Below are 23,350 nucleotides of genomic sequence, written 5' to 3' on the forward strand. Positions count from 1 at the left end.
TTTTTATCTGAGTAAAGTAACTTTACCAGGTTGAATCTGTGTGCTGCTTTCAGATTACCAGTCCCAGCACTCAAAGGGTTGTTGCAAATGATTTTAACACCACAAATGTGCACTTGTAACTCATCTGTTATAGGGAATGTTGATCTCTTTCCTCTAATAGCACTTCTGATCATGGGCATATTGCATTTTTCCACTGCCACAGCCTCAATATTTTAGCACTGGGCAGATATAACTTTTTGCCCCTCCCCCGTTCATAGTTCTGTTGTGTGACTGACATGTGGAATGTGATTTCACTATTGTCCCAGAACCTATATGGTGAGTGAGTGCTCATGAGATCACATGTGATGATGACACAACTCCTCTCCCATGCCATCTTTTGAACAGCTTCTGATGTTTAATGTATTTAGTGGCTGGGGTCACGAAGAGTCGGACACGACTGAACGACTGAACAACAACAACAAAACTCCGTTATACCACTACAGAAGGGGAACCCTCCTGTAGTCTTCTCTCACACCATGCCAAATTTCTGAACGTTAGCAAGATTATTTTTTCCATATGGCAATGCTCTGCCGTTCATGGACCCTTGCTCTCTTTTTTTCTAGTTATGCAAAGTTTGGTGTTCCTTTTTTTCTTGAATATGCACCTCCCCTTAAAAAAAAAAAAGCTGCAAACAGAACTAGGCTGTTCCCTTGAAGTGAACCTTATCCCATCCACTGCATAGTGTTGGAATTTAGTCCTCTTGAGGATCAAGGGTAATGAGAGTATAGCATGAAGGATGAAATAGGGCAGTGTCACAATTGGTTTAATCATGCAGAAAAGCCCAGATAGGTTAAAAACTAAAGTATCTAGTATCTGCTGTAGGTCACTGGAGTATTTACAGGTCCCGATAATGCTCTTCCTATGTTTCCCTCTTGGCCTAAGGGTGAACCACACACTGTTATGCTCTTCCTATAGACATTCCCAAGGTCCCGTTAATACAGTTTTTACGATGTGCTATGCTGGCTTTAACCCTTCTCTGTTCAGCCTCTGTAGTCTTGCTGTTGGCAAAGTAGGCGAGTTACCAGAGCCAGATTCTGAAGTGAAAAACTAAGGCCAAAGAACAAAGTCTGATTGCATCATCTTCGTTTTTTTTAAATTTATTTATTGTTTGTTTGTTTGTTTATTTATACCTTTCAGGTTTCTCAGCCAGCATCCAACTATCAACGATGAACTCCCAAACTGCATCATTTCAGGGAGAGTGCTAGTGAAATCAAATATCAGTGAATTTACTGACACTGCTGCCATCTTCGAAGATGGCTCTAAGGAAGAGGATATAGATTTTGTTGTCTTTGCCACAGGATACAGTTTCTCTTTTCCCTTCCTCGGGAACTGTGTGAGAGTCATTGATAATCAGACCCCTCTATATAAATATGTCTTCCCCCCTCATCTGGAGAAGCCCACACTGGCTATCATTGGTCTTGTCCAACCACTGGGTGCCATCATGCCTATTGCAGAACTGCAGGGTCGCTGGGCTACACAGGTGTTTAAGGGTAAGGTCCTTTATACTTCTTCTGGGTGCTGCTGGTGATCTGTTAATCTTATAGTTTCAGAATTAACATCATGAGCCATGATGACAAATGGGTATTTGTTTGGACATGGCAGATATTTATTTCCTGGCACGAAATGTTTTTAATTCAGCTCTGTAGTCTAGTTGATGGAGATGGAATAGCATTTGACCTAGACCTGGCAATGGAGCAACCTCCTTGTTTGAACTCTCCCTTCCTATTGGAAAACTCAGAAACATTGGTCCATGAGACAGTCAAAGCCTAATCATGTACACAGAAAGTCTCAGATGAGAAGAGAGTTCCATCCAGCTATGGTGGTAAAGTTCTGGTTTTGTTGAATGAAGGCTCATGATAGCATCAGGACTGTTCCAGAGTGCCTCTTGTCTTCATTGAGCACTTTTTCCATCTGCCTCCATCCAGGTCCTCCAAAGTATTGCCTCTTCATCTTTGCTTCTGTTTTCTAGGACTTGCTAAGCTACCATCAACATGTGAGATGATGTCTGAAATTACTATGAGCAAAGCATCCATGGCCAAACGGTATGTGACAGGCATAACGAATGCTACTTGCTCCCACTTTAGTTATTACTGAGTGATAATATGAATAGTATGGCAGGATTAAATAAGTGGCTTCTCATTATAAAAAATTTAAAAATTTAAAAGTGCAAACTGCTCATCAGAATACAACAGGAGCACTTCCAGAAACACCAGACAGGCCGCTTAACAAGATCAGCCTTGGATGGCCTTCTCTCCGTCCCATCAGCCAGGACAGCTAGACTGGTGGGGACAAGGGAGAGGGCCTTCTCTGTGGTGGCCCCCACTCTGTGGAACTCCCTCCCTAGGGAACTCCACCATGCCCCCTTTTTAATGAGCTTCTGCCGTGCATTCAAAACATGGTTGTTCAGGCAGGCATATATGGGTGGGTTAGGGTATTTTTAGAAAAATGTTTTACTGTGGAATTTTATTGTTTTAAACTGTTTTATTATATATTTTGTACATTGCCCAGAGTGGCTGGGTGACCAGCCAGATGGGTGATTGAGAAATTTAATAAATAAAAATAAATAAATAAATAAATAAATAAACCAACCGTCTGCGAAGGGGCCAGGGTAAAGGAAAAAAACTAGTTTCCCCTTGGCAACTACTGTAACCTCATCTTAACTGAAAATTATCTTTTTTGTTGCTGGGGTGCTTCTGGACTCATCGCTGTCATTTTAAGTGTCGGAAGCCTTACTTGTTTGCTCACCTTTAAGATCATTTAGGTTGGTGGGTGCTAGGGGCAAGGCCTTCTCAGCAGTGGTCCCTACCTTATGAAACTCACTTGCAAAGGATGTGCAGTTGGTTCCCTCAGTTACTGTATTTTAAAAGGCTCTGAAAACCCTTAGTAGGGTCTAATTCATCCCTTTCAGCTCTACGTAATTCTAACTCCAAATACTTACCAGTCTCTGCAACTGAGATGATTCAGGACTTGAACCAGCCCACAGTAAGACAACCTGTAGGTTGCAGTGACAATAAAGAGGTGGATGCTGATATTGGATGAAATGCTGTAAATACTACAGCATAAAGGTTAACTGGGACTGGTGGAAAATGGGGGGTGAGTGAGTGGGCACCCCTTCTTTGATCTCTGTCCCAAGGAACTGCCCGTTCTGCATGTGTCCCTCATATGCTGTGCTCATGCTTGAGCCTAAAAGCCTGTAATAAATCATCCAGCATCATGTGATGGTTAGGCTGTACGAAGGTGCCATCTGCAGCTGCTGGCAAGATCAGCTGGCTGGTCCTTTTCCCACTGCTCCGCCCATTCATCAAATATAAGCAGCGTCACCCCCCTCCTTGCAGAGTCTGTCCCTTGGTTACTAGAACAGAAATATCTAGGACAGGAGGCTCCAACTGCTTTGGGCCTGGGGGCACCTTTGGCGTTTTAGAGAAGTGCCCTGGGCACCACCATAAATTGGCTGTCTCGGGGGCAAGACGCCAATCACAAAGTTGTTGGGAGCACACACCCTTAACTGTGTTTATATGTATGCATGAATGTGCCCCCTCTGTGTGCTACAAAATATCGCTGCTCTGGCTCTGGCTCTCCCCCTCCTCCCCATCTCCATGCAACTGAATGGAGCAATTTCTCCATTCATGTGCATGGGGTGAGAAAAAGCCCCCTGCCAAACATCAGCTGAAGGAGAGGCAAAACCCACCCCCCTCCAAGTACCCTGTTGCACGGAGGGTCCTTGGTAGGGGTGCACTTTGCTCCCTGCCCCTGCCAGTTTTTTTCAGGGAGGGGCTTTTCCCCTCCCTATGTTATTTAATGGAGGAATTGCTCCATTGACTTATATAGGAAAGGAAAAAAAACCCTCCCTACCGAAAATCAGCTGGAGAGAGGGGAAGTGAAGCCCATGCTTGCCAAATACCCTTTTGTCTTGCAGGTGGGGGTGGGCTTCACCACCACCCCTCCAGCAGATTTTCAGCAGGGAGGGGCTTTTTCCCTCTCTATGCAAGTTAATGGACAAATCACTCCACTGACTTACCTAAGGAGGGGGAAAAGTCCCCCTGCCAAAAATTGCTGGAAGGGGAATGAAGTCCACCCCCCACCACCAAGGACTCTGTTACCCTGAGGGACCTTGGTGAGGGGCGTACTTTGCCCCCACCCCCACAGCCAATTTTCAGCAAGAAGGACTTCCCCCCCCACCCCGCCCTTAAAACTAAATGGGAGAAGTATTTCATTCACTTGCGGAGGAGGGAAATAGAGTGGTGGGGCCTGGAGATAAGCGCAGCAGTGCCCCTGGTGGTGCATGCCAGCAGTGGCACCCAGCTTCCCTCTCTGATCAGAGATGGGAGATTGCAGCAGGAATGCAGGGCCGTGGGCCTTGCCTGTGCCAGGGAGAGTGGCTGCTCTCCTGGCAAGGGCCAAGTCCCAACTCTGTGGAGATCAGCACAGGCGATCTCCAGGTTCACCTGATCCAGAGTGCCTCAAAGTGCGGTATTTGGGCAGGGAGGTGGCTCTCTAGAGAGCTGTGTTCCCAGAGAGCCCTCCTGCCTGATGCCTCACTCACTTGCCAGCTGCTCTCCAGAGCATCATGTGGGTCAATGCTTTGCTCTGAGGATGTCTCAAAGTGAAGCATTGGCCCACAACTCTGAAGAGTCATGCCAGCTGCTTTCTTGTGGCATCTGGCACAGAAGGCATAGGGTGGTAGCAGGTCATGCCGTCCTCCTGACAGTGGGGGAGGGTGCACAATCTGCTGCCCTTCTGGTTCTGCCACCTGAGGTGGGGGATTCACCCCACCTCATGGGAGGGCCAGCCCTGGAGAAAACCTTCTTACCACCACCGCTGCCGCCACCCTCAGAATGGGTTATTTTCTCTGTTCAGTCAAATAGCTAGTGACCAGAACAATGGGCTGGCTTTCTTCAGCCATCCAGCTAGGCCCAGCAAGCATGTATGATACAACCACCTGTGAATCATTATCTCGCTGTAGCTCCCAGTCCCTGGTGCTCAAGGTCAGGCGAGGCTCCATTAATTGGGACAGCGAGGACAGCTGGACCTAGTGGGAAGACTCTGCCCTTGAGGATATAGTGCAAATCCTCTCTGAGCAACCTCAATGTCTTATCCCACCACTACGAGGGATGTTGGAGAATTCCGCCACGGACTCCAGTGAGGCTGGATTCTTTAGAATCCGGCCCCCCGGAGTCCATGGCGGTACGGACTACCCCACCACCACCACGCCGAAATCCCCCCCGGAACGGACCGACCTGGCTCTGGCGGCGGCGGCTCTGGGTCATCTTCCGGCCACTGCCGGGCTGTGGCTGCAAATGGCGGCCATCACGCCAGCCGCCATTTGCGTCCCTGCCAAGCCGTGATAGGCTACGTAGATACTTATGTAGCCTATCACGGCTTGGCGGGACACAAATGGCGGCTGGTATAGCAGCTGCCATTTGCAGCTGCAGCCCGGCAGCGGCCAGAAGTCTGGCTGCAGCTGGGGAGGGTTCCGGAGGAGAGGGACGGATCGCTTCCTCCCCCACCGTGGACTACTGGCTGGAACGGGGTAAGTGTTTCACACACCCCTAACCACTACCACCATGAGAAAGAAGGCTGGAGCCAACCCCAATGTCCCTGCAAGGTAGGCCAGAACACCTCAGGTCTCTGTCCCCAAATGACAACCAGTAGCCACCCCCACTGGCCAGCTGGCACTGGACTTAGCACCGAGGTTTACCCAGAAGGAAGCACTCCCCACTCTAAGGTAGAATAAGGTTTATTAAAAGGAAAAAGTTAAGGGTAGAGGGGAAAAGGGGAATAAAAGATTACATGAAGTATGACATTCAGAGAACCTTCAAGATAGTAAAAAAAAAGGAGTCCCCAACCAGTCGTGTCCGACTCTAGGGTGCGGTGCTCATCCCCATTTCTAAGCCGAAGAGCCAGCGCTGTCCGAAGACGCTTCCGTGGTCATGTGGCCGGCATGACTGAACACCGAGGTGCACGGAACGCTGTTACCTTTCCCGCCGAGGCGGTACCTATTTATCTACTTGCAATTTCTTGCTTTCAAACTGCTAGGTTGGCAGGAGCTGGGACTGAAGACGGGAGCTCACTCCGTCACGCGGCACTCGGGTCTCGAACTGCTGACCTGCTGACCTTCCAGTCTGCAGTTCAGCATCTTAACCACCAAGCCACCGTGGCCCCTTTCAAGATAGTACAACCAAGCAAAACAACAAAGCGTTGGCTACCCTACCTATACATTACCAAAGCAAGGACCTCCTGGAATAGGATCCTTGCCAGCAACCTAACATGTCAGAATACAGCCAGGAAGAGGAGAGACGGCCACACCTCCACCCAGACTCCTTTTCTTGCCCATCCCTGGCAGCTCAGGGCAGATTTCCTCCAGCCAATCCCAGGCCTGGACCCCAAGCCTCTCGCCCCACCCCAGAAGGGGCAGAGTCTTCCCACTGAGCCCAGCTGTTCTCACTGTCCCACTTAAGGGAGCCTTGTCTGACCTCAAGCCCCAGGAACTGGGAGCTACAGCGAGATCATAGAATCTCGCTGTAGGGTTGGAAGGGGCCTACAAGGCCATCGAGTCCAACCCCCTGCTCAATGCAGGAATCCAAGTCAGAGCATCCCTGACAAATGGCTGTCCAGCCTCGTCTTGAAGGCCTCCAGTGTGGGAGAGCCCACCACCTCCCCAGGTAATTGGTTCCATTATCTTATTGCTCTCACAGTCAGGAAGTTTCTCCTGATGTTCAGCCGCAATCTGGTTTCCTGTAACGTGAGCCCATTATTCCGTGTCTTGCATTCTGGGATGATCAAGAAAAGATCCTGGCCTTCCTCTCTGTGACAACCTTCCAAGTACTTGAAGAGTGCTATCATATCTCCCCTCAGTCTTCTCTTCTCAAGGCTAAACATGCCCAGTTCCTTCAGTCTCTCCTCATAGGGCTTTGTTTCCAGTCCCCTGATCATCTTTGTTGCCCTCCTCTGAGCCCTCTCCAGTTTGTCTGCATCCTTCTTAAAGTGTGGTGCCCAGAACTGGACACAATACTCCAGATGAGGCCTAACCAGTGCTGAGTAGAGGGGAACTAGGACTTCCTGGGATTTGGAAGCTATGCTTCTATTAATGCAGCACAAAAGAGCCTTTGCCTTTTTTGCAGCCACATCACATTGCTGTCTCATATTCAGCTTGTGATCGACAACAATTCCAAGATCCTTCTCGCTCGTAGTGTGGTTGAGCCACGTATCCCCCATCTTGTAACTGTGCATTTGGTTTCTTTTTCCTAGGTGCAGAACTTGGCATTGATCCCTATTAAATGTCATTCTGTTGTTTTCTGCCCAGCACTCCAGTCTATCCAGATCACTTTGAATTTTGTTTCTGTCTTCCAAAGTATTAGCTATCCCACCCAATTTTGTGTCATCTGCAAATTTGATCAGCATTCCCTGCACCTCCTCCTCCAAGTCATTAATAAAAATGTTGAAGAGCACTGGGCCCAGGACTGAGCCCTGCGGTACCCCACTCGTTACCTCTCCCCAGTTTGAGAAGGTCCCATTGATAAGCACTCTTTGAGTCCGATTCTGTAGCCAACTGTGGATCCACTGGATCGTTGTTTCATCTAGCCCACTTTGAGCTAGTTTGCTCATCAGGTGATCATGGGGCACTTTGTCAAAAGCTTTGCTGAAGTCGAGGTATATGATGTCTACAGCATTCCCACGGTCTACAAGGGAGGTTACTTGATCAAAAAATGAGATCATTTTTGTCTGGCAGGACTTGTTTTTGACAAATCCATGTTGGCTTCGAGTAATCACGGCATTGTTGTCAAGGTGCTTCCAGATGGGTTCTTTTATCATCTGCTCCAGAATTTTCCCAGGGATTGATGTCAGACTTACTGGTCTGTAGTTCCCAGGTTCCTCCTTTTTACCCTTTTTGAAGATAGGGACAACGTTAGTCCTCCTCCAGTCATCTGGCACTTCCCCCGTCCTCCATGATTTCTCAAAGAGAATAGACAGCGGTTCTGAGAGTTCTTCTGCCAGTTCCTTTATTACTCTAGGATGCAGTTCATCTTGCCCTGGAGATTTGAACTAATTCAAAGTAATTAGATGTTCCTTGACCATATGCCTATCGATCTCAAGCTGCCCCTTCAGCCTGTACTTCGCCTTTGCCAGGGGGGTCATAGACCCTCTTTTGGGAGAAGACTGAGCCAGAGTAGGAATTGAGCACCTCTGCCTTTTCTTTGTCATCTGTTATCGTTTTGCCATCCTTATTTAATAGCTGAACCACCTTTTCTTTCCTCTGCCTTTTACTATGCATGTAGCTGAAGAAAGCTTTTTTGTTGTTTTTAGCATCCCTCGCTAACCTCAGCTCCTTCTCAGCTTTAGCCTTCCTGACGCCATCCCTGCAATTCTGTGCTATCTGCCTGTACTCTTCCTTTGTTACTTGGCCTTCTTTCCACTTCCTATATGTGTCCTTTTTTGTTTTCAGGTCATCCCTAAGCTTTTTGTGAAGCCACACTGGCTTCTTCCGTTGTCTTCTACCTTTTCTTCTTGTTGGAATTGTTTGTGATTGTGCCTTGAGAATTTCCTTTTTTAAAAGCTCCCACCCATCTTGGTCTCCTTTTCTCGTTAGCGTCGCTTGCCATGGGACCTTACTGATCATTGTTCTGAGTTTATTAAAATCAGCTTTCCTAAAATCCAGGGTACGCCTTTGACTACACTCGGCTTTTGCTTCCCTTAGAACCAAGAACTCAAGTGCAACATGGTCGCTTTCCCCCAGAGTTCCTGTAACTGCTACTTTATCCACTAAGTCATCTCTGTTGGTTAGGATCAAGTCAAGGATAGCCGATCCTCTAGTTCCTTCCTCTACTTTCTGTAGGAGGAAGTTATTTGACACACAAGTCAGGAATTTCCTGGAGGGGCCATGTTTTGCAGAATTTGTCTCCCAACAAATATCGGGGAAATTGAAGTCCCCTATTACTACTACATCATGCTTCCTTAAAACATTGGCTATTTGCTTTTCAAAAGTTTCATCCTTGTCTTCTCCTTGATTGGGTGGCTGGTAATAGACTCCGACCGCCAGGTTCCTTTTATTCTTTGCTCCATTTATTTCAACCCAGATGCTCTCGATGGGGCTACAAAACCCTCCTCCTGTATTTCTGTGCAGAGATATGTATTTTTCACATACAGTGCAACCCCACCTCCCTTTCTGTTCCTCCTGTTCTTTTTGAACAAGTTATATCCTTCAATTGCTGTATTCCAGTCATGAGAGTCATCCCACCAAGTCTGAGTTATACCTATCAGGTCATAATTTCCCTCTTGTATTAAGAGTTCAAGTTCTTCTGTTTGTTTCCCATACTCTGGGCATTAGTATATAGACATCGAAGACCATGTGCTTCATAGTCTGGCTTTCTTCCTACATGTGTCTGAAGACTAGTATTGGGCGCTATCAGAGCTGTTCTCTCCGTTGCAGTGCATGCGCCTACGTCCATTGTTACCCCCAACATTACATCTCCCTTCCCCGTAGGATTCAGTTTAAAGCCCTCCTGATGAAGTTCTTCATGCTGTGGCCAAACACATTCTTCCCAGCCTTTGTGAGGTGCAACCCGTGCCTAGCCAACAGCCCATCTTCCAGGAAGTATAGCCCGTGGTCCCAGAATCCAAATCTCTCTCATCGGCACCACCTTCATAGCCAGTCATTCACCCAGAGTATTATTCGTTCCCTTTCTGTCCCTCTTCTAACTACTGGAAGGATGGATGAGAAAACTATCTGTGCCCCAAAGTTCTTGAGTTTCCTTCCCAAAGCTTCAAAGTCTGACGTGATCTCTTCGTAGCTCCGCTTGGCGGTATCATTTGTTCCCACATGGCTGAGAAGAAAGGGATACCTGTCAGTGGGCTTTATGAGTGCAGGCAACCTTTCAGTCACGTCTCTAATCTGTCCTCCCGGGAGACAACATACCTGGCGAGTCCACGGGTCTTCATGACATACTTGGGTCTCGATCCCACGCAGCAAGGAGTCTCCCACTACTACCACTCTTCTCTTCTTCTTGTTGTAGGCCTGGGTTTCATCGCCTCTGTTTGACTGACCTTCAGCCTCTTGCTCACTCTCATGCAGGTTCCCCTGTGATTCTTCCTCTGCAGGCTGTCCTCCAGTCTCATCTGCAAGTACCTGGAATCGGTTCCACAGCTCCACTGCTTCCACTGGTGCAGAGTGGCGTCTAGTTCTTCTGCTCCTAACTGTCACCCTTTTCCAAGGAGTATCCTCTACTCCATTTTTCTTCACCTCAGCATTTCCCACTGCCTCATCTTGCTGTTGCTTTTCAAGCTTCTGGTCTTCCCTTTGCTGCTGTAGTTCCCCCATTCTGTCCAAGAACTCTTTGTGTTCTCTTATTCCCCGGAGGGTCGACAGTCGCTGCTCCAGTCCACTTACTTTTTCTTCCAGCAGCGTGATCAACTTGCACTTGTTGCAGGTGTAGGCCATGTTGATCTCAGGCAAGAAAACAAACACTGCACACACCTTGCAGGTCACCACCACTTCCATAGCCTCTTTTCCCTTTTTGTGTCTAGCTTTGTGATTGTTCTAGACTAGCCTGTGCCTGCTCCTCTACTCAGTAGAGGTTAAAAGCAGAGTCCCACTGGTGTGGAAGTGTGTGTTACAAGACAAATAAATGGAAAAAAGTTAGTTAAAAAAATAAAAATAAAAAAAATGTTAGGGGCCTCCCCCTTGACCTCCCCTGCCGAACTCCCCTGGCCAACTCCTGTTTGCTCCCCCTGTCTGCTCACTCTGTTCGCTCACTCACTGGGAGCTTGCCTGCTTCTGTAGTCCCTGGACCAGCTGGAGCAGCTTGCTCTGCTCTGCTCTGCTCTGCTCAGCTGGGAGGCGGGAAACAGACTGAAGCTTCCCGCCCAGTCAGCTGCTGGGAGTACTCAGCCCCCCCCCCCCAATTCAGTTGGAGCTCTCAGAAGCACCTGGTGAGCTCACAGCCACTCAGAAGGATAAAGGGCAGCCCCCTGGGCTTCCTGCAGCCCACTTACCTCTTAGCCTCTGTCTCCTTTGTCTCCTTTGTCTTCAACCACTGCAACTCCCGTGGCCAACTCCTGTTTGCTCCCCCTGTTCGCTTGCTCTGTTCGCTCGCTCTCTGGGAGCTTGCCTGCTTCTGTAGTCCCTGGACCAGCTGGAGCAGCTTGCTCTGCTCTGCTCAGCTCAGCTGGGAGGCGGGAAACAGACTGAGATAACTGTTCACAGGTGGTGGTTGTATCAGACATGCTTGCTGGGCCTAGCTGGATGGCTGGAGAAAGCCGGCCTGTTGTTCTGGACAGCTAGCGAAACTATACTTCTCTTTTCTTTCAGGTATGTGAAAAGCCCACGCCACACCATCCAAGTGGACTACATTAATTACATGGATGAACTGGCCTCTCTGATAGGTGTAAAGCCCAACGTATGGCCTCTGTTTCTCACAGATCCCAAGCTGGCCTGGGAGGTTATGTTTGGGCCATGCACACCGTACCAGTACCGCCTGCAAGGACCAAGGAAATGGGATGGAGCCAGGGGAGCTATCCTGACCCAGCATGACCGGATCCTGAAACCGTTGAGATCTAGGCCTGTTGACAACTCAAACAACAGATATTTGTTGCCCTTTTGGTTTACGCTGGTTGGCCTTGTTGCTCTGTTTGCTGCAATTTGTGGTTATTTTTAAATACTAAAGATCTACATTGTTAAATACTGTGTAATTAAATTAAGCCTGATCTTCTAGTTCCTTCTGGTTTATCTTTTAGGGAGCAATCCTATGGCCCCTAGACGGATTTTTCGGATTCCTAGATCTGAGGTCAGAAACAGCGCTCTGACCTCAGACCCAGTAGTACGCGCTCCCCCCTTGCGGAGAGAACCATGCTGGCTGCCTCTCCAAGGTCACAAAAGTGACCTTGGAGAGGAGGGAAACAGGGCAGTTCTGTAGGCGGGCGAGGGAAGGGACTGTGGCAGCCTGCTTACGAAGAATCCTTCAGCTTTCCCAGCCTCCTTCCCTCCTGCTCTGCAGAGCCCCAGCTAGACAGGCAAAAAAGCTCGTCTAGCAAAAATGCAGAGCCAGATGAGCACAGAGGCAAAGGTCGCCTCCATGCTCCTCCCATCTGCATAGGATGCCCATCAGCCTCTGAGTTTGGAGGCTGATGGGCATCCCAATAGGATTACGCCCTTAATCTGTGTGCCTTTTATGATTCATCCTGCTTAAGTCTGCACTTAGACTGCTGTGGAGAAAGCCTTTGCACATGTACTTCCCCATTCTCCTACAATTGATATCAGCCTGTTTCGCTTCATAAGAACTTTTTTTTTTTAATTTACATTTTCCCTGATGCCCTGAAATTAAGCTGTTAAAGAACTGCCTTTAGAAAATATGACTTGGATCTCCTCTGGAAATTGACCTTTGTTCTGCAATAGAGTGGTTGTAAACCAACAGATGATATAGCTGGATATGACTGTGACTCCAACGTAGGAGCCAAAGTACTCCACTAGTGGTTGAATGGAGGGAAGCCTTCATTGGCTGCTTGAGAGGAAGCACCTACTCCTGCTTCCTTTCAAGCTCTTGGTTAATTGCTCCTTAAACACAGGGCTAGCTAGTTATGCTATGACTAGCTCCACATTTTTTGTGGTTTAATGAATGGGTCCAGAGCAACAGCGTAGTGGGCACTCTGAAGTGCAGGGTCCCTTTGTGACAGTCACAGCCACACCCCCTTCTAAGATTATACAACCTTGCAAGATTAGACAACAAAAATGAGCTTTCAGTCCCTTACTTTGTTTGGAGTTCTGTGGAATGATGAATATAGGATGACGTGTCTTTTTGAGGTTCAGCAAGAAGAAGACAATGATGCTTCCAAAAGTTCCAGTTGATCACCCACAGTGCCAGTAACACATCTCCCAGCAGTCTGGATTGTTAATCAGTGTTTTGGTTTCTTTCAACATCCTGTGCCCTCTGCACCGCTGACTTCATAGGGTTTTTTTTCATGAGTCCAGAGTCCATAGTTTCCAGTGGTTTCTCAAAATATTCAGTCATCTCTTATGGTGTTTTAGTTGGATCCAGGCTTACTTATGCATAGAGTAGACTTACTGAAATCAAAGGAACTTAAGGTAGGGGTAAGTCCTGACTAACATTTCCCACTGATTTTAGTGAGTATACTCGAAGCGTGACCAGTCTAGATCCAACCCTTTATGAGATGTTGGGAAAGCACCTAAGGCTGCAGTCCTATGCACACTTACTTGGGAGAAAGCCTAATGGGCAGTTGAAATAGTGGGACTGACTTCCAAGTAAACAAGCATAGGATTGTGTAATAAATCCTAAAAACTGGCACAAACCAACTCTTACAGTGAATATTAATAATTCAATAGCTGAACATCATCTTGCTTCTCATTTGCACCACCCATCTGCCTCCCTCTTTTTCATGTTAATCAAGATGTGAAAGAGACTTTTCCTTACAATTTCTCCACCCCCACCCACCCCACTGTAAAGCACAAAAAGGCACCAATCCTAAACACACTTACTGAGGGAGCTGGTGTATTGCTGTGGTGGCCCTGTTCTCCTTTCCTGCCCTGGAACTGTGGGAGTGGGATAGGATGGTGCCCCAGCTGCCTCTGGCTGCTAGTACTGGGGTTGGAGAACTGCCAAGAACAAGTTTAAGCATCAGAGTTTTAAGGGTGATGCAGTAATGAGGCCCCCCACCATAAACAAACCTCAGTTAAGGGTATGTAAATCAGCTTTATGTGTGTCTTTTAATAAAAGGTTCAAAACAATGGGAGCATATTTTCAAGAGGAGGACAAGGGTCTAGGCCATTCACATCTCCACAGCCTTACTTCCTACAGGCACATTATATCTAAACAGTGTGAGGAAAAGGGAGGTTATTAATAATAATAAAAATAATAATAGCTTGTATTAATCAAAAATTAAGTTTCAAACAGCTATGTAACTTTAGAGTACAGATTAAATGTCAGTTTAGATTGTAAGCTTCTGGGGCAGAGACCTGATTATTTTGCTTATGATTCTCTGTAAAGTACCACATATATTGTAAACACCAAATTCTGTGCATCTTCCAGAAGCAGCTGAAGACATGTTTTATTCAAAGTGTGTTTTGGTGATCAGCAAGAGGGAAAGATAAAGTAGATTGATTAGCATATTGTTACCAGCCCTGAGCCTTTGGTATGAAGTAGACTATACATCCAATCAATTCAATAAATAATACATCAAATATTATCAAGTAAGCTCAATGCAGATATATGGAGGAAATAGGTGTGGGGGGGTGGAGAGAGGGAGAACAAGAGCAAAGCCGCTTTACTTAACAAATGTATTTAAAAGCCACCAGCGTTCCTGGTCATGTGCACTTTAGGCCCTCGCCCTTTGCAGTAACAGTCAAGAAGAAACACAGAAGGCTGCAGCCTACCCCAAACCTGGTGCCCCTTAGGTTTGTTGGATGACAACTCCCATTGGCTCCAGGCAGCATATTGGCTATGCTGGTTGGGAGGGGGAATGATAGAATTTGCAGTCCAACACATCTTGAGGGCACAAGGTGGAAAGGGCTGGGTGAGAGATGTGATGGAGAAGTTCTGCAGCCCTGCCCAGAGCTATGCAGAGGCAGGTGAGGTGGCCACTGCACTGTGGCTCCCAATATCCACGTACATGTCTTCTTAGAAGTAAAGCATAGATTTCAATGGGGTTTATTCCCAGGTATTTCTTATCATTTTAATTTAATGTTTAAAATTTATTTTCATTTATTTTTCACTCATATAAACTCCCTCCTCCTCTCTGCCCTCCCCAAGCCCCCCCACCCCACTGATTTTGTGGCTGCCGCCACCACCACCAAACTGACTAAGCTGACTTATCTGAGTCTGATGTTTGTTTTTGGGTGTCTTGTCTGCCGCTGCAGCGGCAGCTACATGCTGGGTTGCTCTTCTACAACCTCTGGCTTGCTAAGAGGGCATGAGATTGTTGATCTGACTCAGGACCAGTGTCTCCTCTCCAGCAAGCAGCTTAGCTTGGCCCATGTGCTCCTGCCCTTCCCTAAAACCGGGAAGGCACAGTAAGCAGCTCCTCGAGGGAGGGAAGGCGGGCTGCAAGAGAGAGTAAATTAGCCCTTCACAGGTGGAGGCTGCCTTGCCCGGGTGGGCTTTCCGGGTGGTGGAGGGGGGAATTTGCCACTCTTCCTGCTCCATGCCTGGTGCTTCGGGGAGAGTAGCTGCTGCAGCGCCAGCTCTAGGGATCACCACAGGCTCACAGGCTCTGCACTTTATACTGCCAACACCCAGACCTTTTAGTGCTCTTTGGGTCAAGGCCAATTTCTATACTTTCCATATAGGTTCATATTTGTTTTTATTCGCTGTAACATATGAATGGCGGTGCAATTTTATTTATTTTTTCTTCAACTGATACATGTGAAACCAATTGCTGCATCCAAACTCTGATGCAGGTGTTGGAACAACATTTACTGGCATGACTGTTTCCGTGGTAAATAGGATCCACTTTTGATGATATATTTTTGCTTCTGCTTCTCCTTTTACTCTGATTTTTGCCTACTTACTTCCTCATAAAGCCTCGCAAGAAGGCCCAGAAAAAGCCTGTCTCCCAGCCCTCAATAATGGTGCCCTTTAAAAACAACAACACACATTTCACTTTCCTGGTGGGTTTTTGCTTTTGTATCCAAGATGATCCATGCTTTTTTACCAGTATCCAAGAATAGATTGCCTGCATATGTATATCAACCTCTCAATACTTTGTCTTGTTTTGGCAACCTCACCTGTACAATCAGTGTAGTCATCTGCCTCCACGGACTGACCCAGAAAAATCCCGGATTGGCCACCAGCTGGGGAGGATTCCGGGGGGAGGGAGGGATCGCCTCCCCCCCCCAGCAGACCCAGAACAGAACGGTAAGTGGGATTTGTACACCTCTAGATTTCGGAGGCATCCCCATAAAAATGCAGGGGAATCATGAGTATCCATGCCTCAAATCCTTGTTTTGCAGCATGATAGCACCACAAATCCATGGATCCATGATTTTCATAATGAAATCCACAGACACAGAAATGATCTGTGATTTGCTGGTGTGATTTGGTGGCCCCTTCAGTTAAAAAATCCATAGGATCCATGCCCCAAATCCATGTTTTTATGCCATGGTGGTTCCGTGAAGCATGGGAGTATGATTATTATGGATTCATGTTTTTACATCACACTTGCTCCATGAAGTACAGGATCAATAATTTTAATACTTTGCTCTGTGGCCATGGATGATGATGATGATAATGGTGATGGTGATGACGATTTAGTACATTTCTATACCTCCCAATAGCTGGAGCTTTCTTAGCAGTTTACAAAGATTAAAAACATTAAAAATACAATATACAGAGATTTAAAACCATTTACATAAAAAACACATAAACAGACAATATACACAAAAGAAACATACATCTAAAACAACTTCAAACAAACAATCTCAAAAGCAAACAAGCATAACCATAAGACATTCCAGGATCGATTAAAACTTATCATATGCTGCCGAATGCTTGGGAGAAGAGAAAGGTCTTAACCTGGCGCCGAAAAGATAACAAGGTTGGCGCCAGGTGGGCCTTGTCGGGGTGATCATTACATAATTTGGGGGCCACCACTGAAAAGGCCCTCTCCCTTGTCGCCATCCTCCAAGCTTCCCTCAGTGTAAGCAGCTGGAGGAGGGCCTTAGATGTTGAGTGTAGTATACGGGTAGGTTCATGTTGGGAGAGGCGCTCTGTCAGGTATTGTGGTCCCAAGCCGTGTAAGGTGTTATAGGTTAAAACCAGCACCCTGAATTGGGCTTGGAAACATACAGGCAGCCAGTACAAGTGGGCCAGAGTTGGTCTTATATGTTCGGACCTTCTGGTCCCTGTTATCAATCTGGCTGCTGCATTTTGCACGAACCTCAGTTTCTGACCTGTCTTCAAAGGCAGCCCCACGTAGAGTGCATTGCAATAATCTAACTCGGAGATTACCAGAGCATAGACAACTGAAGCCAAGTTATCCCTGTCCAGATAGGGGCATAGCTGGGCCACCAAATGAAGTTGTTAGAAGGCACTCCATGCCACTGAGGCCACCTGAGCCTCAAGTGACAAAGATGGCTCAAGGAGAACCCCCAAGGAGAACCTTCTCCTTCAGGGGAGTTCAACCCCATCCAGAACAGGTTGAGCACCCTCCATGCGGTCAGCAGAACCACCCACCAACAGCTTCTTAGTCTTGTCTGGATTGAGTTTTAGTTTATTAGCCCTCATCCAGTCCATTGTTGCAGCCAGGCACCGATTTAGCACATCCACAGCCTCACCTGAAGAAAATAAAAAGGAGAAATAGAGCTGCATGTCATCACCATACTGATGACAATGCACTCCAAAACTCTGGATGACTGCACTCAACTGTTTCATGTGGATGTTAAATAGCATGGGGGACAGAATTGACCCCTGTGGAACCCCATACTGGAGAATCCACAGGGCCGAGGAATATTCCCCAAGCACCATCTCCTGGAGCCAACCATCCAAGTAGGAGCGAAACCACTGCAATGCAGTGCCTCCCGCTCCCAGCTCAGACAATCATCCCAGAAGGATACCATGGTCGATGGTATCGAAAGCTGGCGAGAGATCAAGGAGAATCAACAAGGTCACACTCCCCCTGTCTCTCTCCCAACATAGGTCATCATACAGGGCGACCAAGGCTGTTTCTGTGCCAAAACCTGGCCTGGATGTGATCTGTGATCTAATTATGCATTTGTGGGGACACTATATAAATATCCAGAGTACCCATAAGGAGCTGCATCTTGAATCCTTTTTTTTCTTGCCATCCTGGATCTGAGAAATATAGGATCCACTGACATGGATTTGCTTTGTGGTTCAGCTATGATTTTGGATGCACTACATATAAAATCCAGATGATACATCAGGATCCATGCCTCGTATAAATGGTTCACACCATTTGAAGTGAAGCGGCAGATCTGGGATTCTTAGTGTGCATACTTGGACAAACATGAGTTCTGTGCTGGCGGGGGGTAAATGTAAAAAATTCAGAGGATTCATATTGTATTGTGTGTCTTATCCATGGTTTTATAGCATGACGGTGCTATGAAGCCCCAAATCTATGTTATTTGTCACTCATTTCCTAGGCATGGATGTGTTCTGCAATATGATGGCGTTTGGGGGGCCTTTCCCTGTAAAAATCATGAGGATCCCCAAGGATCCCTGCCTCGGATCCATGTTTTTGTGCTGTGGCTGTGCCCACAAGCAGCAGATCCCTGATTTTTCTGGTTCAGTCCATGGAGGCAGATGTACTCTCTGATTTGATTATGGTCTGGGGAATTTTCCCTGGAAAAATCATGAGGATCACTGTGGATCCCTGTAAAAATAATGAGGATCCCTACGTATCCCTGCCTCTAATCCACGTTTTTGTGCTGTGGCAGCACCCAAGAGTGACAGACCTGTGATTTTCATGGTTCAGTCAGTGGAGGCAGATGTGTTCTCTGATACGATGGTGTTTGCAGGTATTTTTCTTCTAAAAATCATGAGGATCCCTGCCTCAGATCCATGTTTTTGTGGCGTGGCTGAGTCACTAATGGCACATACCTGATTTTTCTGAGTCTGTCCATGGAAGCGGATGTGCACTGTGATTTTACTGTGGTTTGGGAGATATACTCTTTAAAAATCATATGAAATGAAGAGGATCCCTCCCCAGATCCATGTTTTTGTGCTGTGGCTGTGACCACGAGTGGTGGATCTCTGATTTACATGGTCCAGTCTGTGGAGGCAGATGTGGTCTTTGATTTGATTGTGGTTTGGGGATTTTCCCTGGAAAAATCATGAGGATCCCTGTGGATCCCTGTTTCTAATCCACGTTTTTGCGCCATGGCAGCACCAACAAGTGGCAGACCCGATTTTTGTGGTTCAGTTGGTGGAAGCAGATGTGATCTGTTATATGATGGTGTTTGGGGGTCTCTTTCTTGTTAAATTATGAGGATCCCTGAGGATCCCTGCCTCAGATCCCTGTTTTTGTGCCATAGCTGCACCCACGAATGGCGGATCTGTGATTTTTCCTAGTTCAGTCCATAGTGGCAGCTGTGCTCTGTGATATGATGGTGGTTTGGGGGATTTGTGCTGTAAAAATCAAATGGAATCAAGAGGATCCCTGCCAGGGATCCCTGTTTTTGTGCCATGGCTGTGCCCATGAGTGGCAGATCCATGATTTTCTTGGTTCAGTTTATGGAGGCAGATGTGCTCTGTGATATGATAGTGGATTTGGGGGTCTCCCCTTTAAAATTCATATGAACTCATGAGGATCCCTTTTTGATTTCATGGATCCTTGTTTTACCCAGTCCCAATATATGGCATTTTGCCATCCCTCTGGCAAAGGCGAAGTACAGGCTGAAGGGGCAGGATGGGAGCTTGAGATCAATAAGCATATGGTAAAGGAACACCTAATTACTTTGAATGAGTTCAAATCTCCAGGGCCAGATGAACTGCATCCTAGAGTAATAAAGGAACTGGCAGAAGAACTCTCAGAACCGCTGTCTATTCTCTTTGAGAAATCATGGAGGACGGGGGAAGTGCCATTAAGCAAATAGCGTGCCCTTATTTTCGCCGTAGTCTATGTAAATCTTTACGTAGACTAGACGTGCTAAAATAAGGAACGCAAATGGCGGCGCCCATGGGCCGCCGCCATTTGCGTACGCCCTTTTTTTTTTCTTTTTCAAAGTCACCCGTGATAGGCTACGTGACGATTTATGTAGCCTATCATGGCTGTCTTTGGAAATCTAGCTGTGATAGGCTACGTCAATCGTTACGTAGCCTATCATGGGTGTTTTGTTTTTTTTTACTTTAGTTTTTTTTTTTTTTGCAATGGCGGCGGCGGCAGCCAGTCAGGTGACCGGCCGCCGTCCCCGCCCGCAACAAACCGCCGCTGAACCGCCACCGGGACCCGCCGCCGGGAGGGACATTCGCCAAAGGTAAGTCCCGTCCCGGGGGGGGGGCGGAGAATTTCACCGCCGATTTCGGAGGGCTGAATGCGTTGGCGCTCGGCCCCCCGAAGATTCGGGGAGAAATTCTCCGCCATCCCTACTTCACGCACAGATCCAATGTACGTATTATTGGTATTAAAAACTTGCCTAGTGATGTAAATTTGCCTACCTTTGTAGACAAGCTTTTGCATGAGATACTCCCTGTGCCATCTGATTATTTACTTGATATCGAGCAGACATTTCGTGTGCCAAATGCTAAAGGGACTGATTACACGATCATAGCTCAATTTGCAAAAGTCTCCACAAAGAATTATATCCTGCGTTTGGCAAGAGAGGGTGGAAGTATTTTTTGGAAACAAGATAAAGTTATGTTATTTCCAGATTATATCAAAGAGGTGGCTGATAAAAGAAGGCAATTCATCAAGGCAAAAAATCTGGCAAAACAAATGAACTTACAATATCACTTAAAATATCCTGCTACATTTTGCATTGTTTCTGAAGGTCAGATGAAGAAGTTCCTAAATCATGAAATGGCGGCGGCATGGCTGAACGTAAAAATGCATGAGATTTCTGTTCCAGCCCCATGAACTGGAATCTTTAAACAAGTTTTGTTAACTGTCTATGTTTAGTCTGCATGACTCAGGCTAGGCCAGCTGATTATACATATATTCGTTTGCTTTCTTTCATTTTTCTTCTCTTTTTTATTTTTCTTTAAATTCTCATTCTCTAAAATGGATATGATATGCTGTATTCAAATATATTGTTTGAGGGTGTATTGTGCACACTCATTTATATATCTAGTATAAAATATATTACTGATTGTTGTAAGGTCGCTTCCAAGCTTTATTATTATATAACATTATAATTTCATCTTTATTATTGTTATTATTATCATTACTATAAGATTACTTAGTAAGATATTTGGTTGGTTAAACTGTTAAGCTTTATTATTACTATTATATTTTAACATAAGGGCAATATATGGTTACTGGGAATGAATTGTAGGCCTGCTTCCTTGCTATAAGACTGATGATATGATATTGAAATGTAAGGTTGATTATTAAATTGTAATATTGCTAATGTTATAGGTATAATTTTTAAAATAAAATGGGATCTGAAGCCCATGTGTATTGGAGTTTAAATTTAACCCTTTAAAAAAGAAAAAGAAAAAAATCCTTTTTTCTTTTTCTTTTCTTTTCCTTTCTTCTCCTTTTCTTATTGTTGTGTCCTCCTAAGAATATTGTATTGTTGGGAAATTGTAGTTATTGATCAGGTTGTTGGTATTGTTTAGTTCATTTATAAAGACAAAAATAAATAAAAAGTATTTTTTTAAAAAAAGAAGACTCCCAGCTGTCCATGGAGGCTCAGGTATCAGCTGTGAGCTGGGCAGAGCTGTACCAACTCCATCTGATACGGTGGCTGCGCCCCTACCTTCCCGACCATCTGCTTCCATCGGTAGTACATGCCCTGGTCTCCTCTCGTCTAGACTACTGTAATGCGCTCTACGTGGGGTTACCCTTGAAGACGGTTTGGAAGCTGCAGCTGGTACAGATGATAATCACCTGATTAAAGGCAGCTGCCGGAGTGATCACATCACTCCGGTGCTGAAGGAGTTGCACTGGCTACCAGTTGTTTTCGGGGCCAAATTCAAGGTGTTGGTTTTGACCTTTACAACCTTATATGGTTCCAGCCCAGACTATCTCAAGGAGCACCTCCAGCAATACTAGACAGGCCGCTCAACAAGATCAGAGAGACAGCCTTCTCTCTGTCCCATCAGCCAGGACAGCTAGGCTGGTGAGGATGAAGGAGAAGGCTTCTCTGTAGTGGCCCCCACTCTGTGGAACTCCCTCCCTAAAGAACTCCACCATGCCCCCTCTTTAATGAGCGTCTGCCACGCACTGAAAAGTTGCTTGTTCAGGCAGACATTTAGGGTGGGCTAGAGTAATTTTAGAACAGGATGTTTTAATGTTTATTTTTTACTGTTTTTGATTGTTTTATTGTTGTACATCGCCCAGAGTGGCTGAGTGGCCGGCCAGATGGGCGATTAAGAAATTTAATAAAATAAATAAATAAATACATAATAAAATTTCCCTAGACACTAGTTATTGCCTCGAATGAGTACCAAAATATGATTTCTGTGGAAGTTTCATGATTTATTGTATCCCTCTCATACAGCTAAGTGTGATTGGTAAATTTGGTTAGTTTGGCTCACTTGGAAGTTGGTGTTTGGGGCCATTCCATTCGGTTCCAGAGAGATTTGGGGCGTTATGGAGTTAATAATCATATAATATTGCAAGGGTTTTGGCCCTAAAATATTGTTCTCACATGTCTCTAACAGATGCCATTGTTTCTGGCATGGTTTCTTTTAAATAAAGGGGTCATTCCGTCCCCTTCTGTTCTGTCCCCTTCCAGCTTTTACACCATCCAGTCTCAGGGTTTGAGATGCTGTGGCCTGGCAGCCCTTGTCTTCTTCTCTCCTGTGCTCACCAACAGCCCAATAATGACCTTTTCCCTTACGTTGTGCCTTCCATTTCTATCCCAGTGGTCCCAAAGTGGAGTGTGTGCACCCCAGGGGGTGTGCAAGAGGATCCACTGGGGTGTGCAGGCTGCCTCCTGCTGCTCCTATGAGGTGCTGTTGTGTGCAAGGGGGGTGGCGGCAGTGGTGGTGTGCTGGGGTCTGCAGGAAAGAGATTAACCCTTCCCACTCCGCAAAGTGGTACGGACATTAACCCTTCCCACAACAACTCTCCTTTTGAAGCTGCGAAGGAAGCGGGCACTTTCCTCTCAGCTTCCATCCTGCCAAAGGAGAGCAGGAAGGGCTAACAGCCCAGGCCAAGCTGCCAGTGGGCCAAGGACTAGGGACTCTGCGCAGGATGCGGGGCTGGCAACCAGGACTGCTGGCCGTGATGCAGGCAAGAGCCTGGCCAAGTATGCCATTCCCCTCCTTGCAAGTTGACCGTGGTGCCATCACTGGATCATCACCGTATAGCAATGATGTGTGCACAGCTAAGTGGATTTACAGATTATATTAATAATGTTTTAAGTGAGAGCAAAAAGGGCTTTTGTACAGTGAAACAATATTTTTAAAGTATTTATTTTATTTATCTTGATCTCATCCTGTTTAATTTTTATTTTTTGTGTATGTTTTATAATGTACATAATGTATTAGTACAGTAGTACATGTATATCATTTATAAATAAAGGAGGTCAAATCAGTCCATCCTAAAGGAAATCAACCCTGAGTGCTCATTGGAAGGACAGATACTGAAGCTGAAGCTCAAATATTTGGCCACCTAATGCGAAGAGAAAACTCCCTGGAAAAGACCCTGATGCTGGGAAAGACTGAAGGCAAAAGGAGAA

General features: G+C 46.3%; 1 protein-coding gene across 4 annotated transcripts in view; it reads left to right on the top strand.

Annotated features, from left to right (window-relative positions):
* The window catches only part of LOC146347631 (flavin-containing monooxygenase 5-like), a 92,202-nt gene extending 77,972 nt beyond the window's left edge, over positions 1-14,230 (top strand). For 3 of the 4 annotated variants that reach the window (XM_084850959.1, XM_084850960.1, XM_084850958.1), the window contains exons 7-9: positions 1,177-1,529; positions 2,009-2,081; positions 11,345-14,228. In XM_084850959.1, the coding sequence (XP_084707085.1) occupies positions 1,177-1,529; positions 2,009-2,081; positions 11,345-11,690 (772 nt within the window). In that variant the 3' untranslated portion in view covers positions 11,691-14,228. Of the gene's footprint in view, positions 1-1,176; positions 1,530-2,008; positions 2,082-11,344 lie in introns of all 4 variants that reach the window. The other variant, XR_014790341.1, reaches the window with a different exon arrangement.
* The last annotated feature ends 9,120 nt before the right edge of the window (positions 14,231-23,350 follow it).

Source organism: Heloderma suspectum, chromosome 4 (genome assembly GCF_057233095.1).
Source record: "Heloderma suspectum isolate Gila_16-S chromosome 4, 16-S_ref, whole genome shotgun sequence".
NCBI classification, from domain to species: Eukaryota; Metazoa; Chordata; class Lepidosauria; order Squamata; family Helodermatidae; genus Heloderma; species Heloderma suspectum.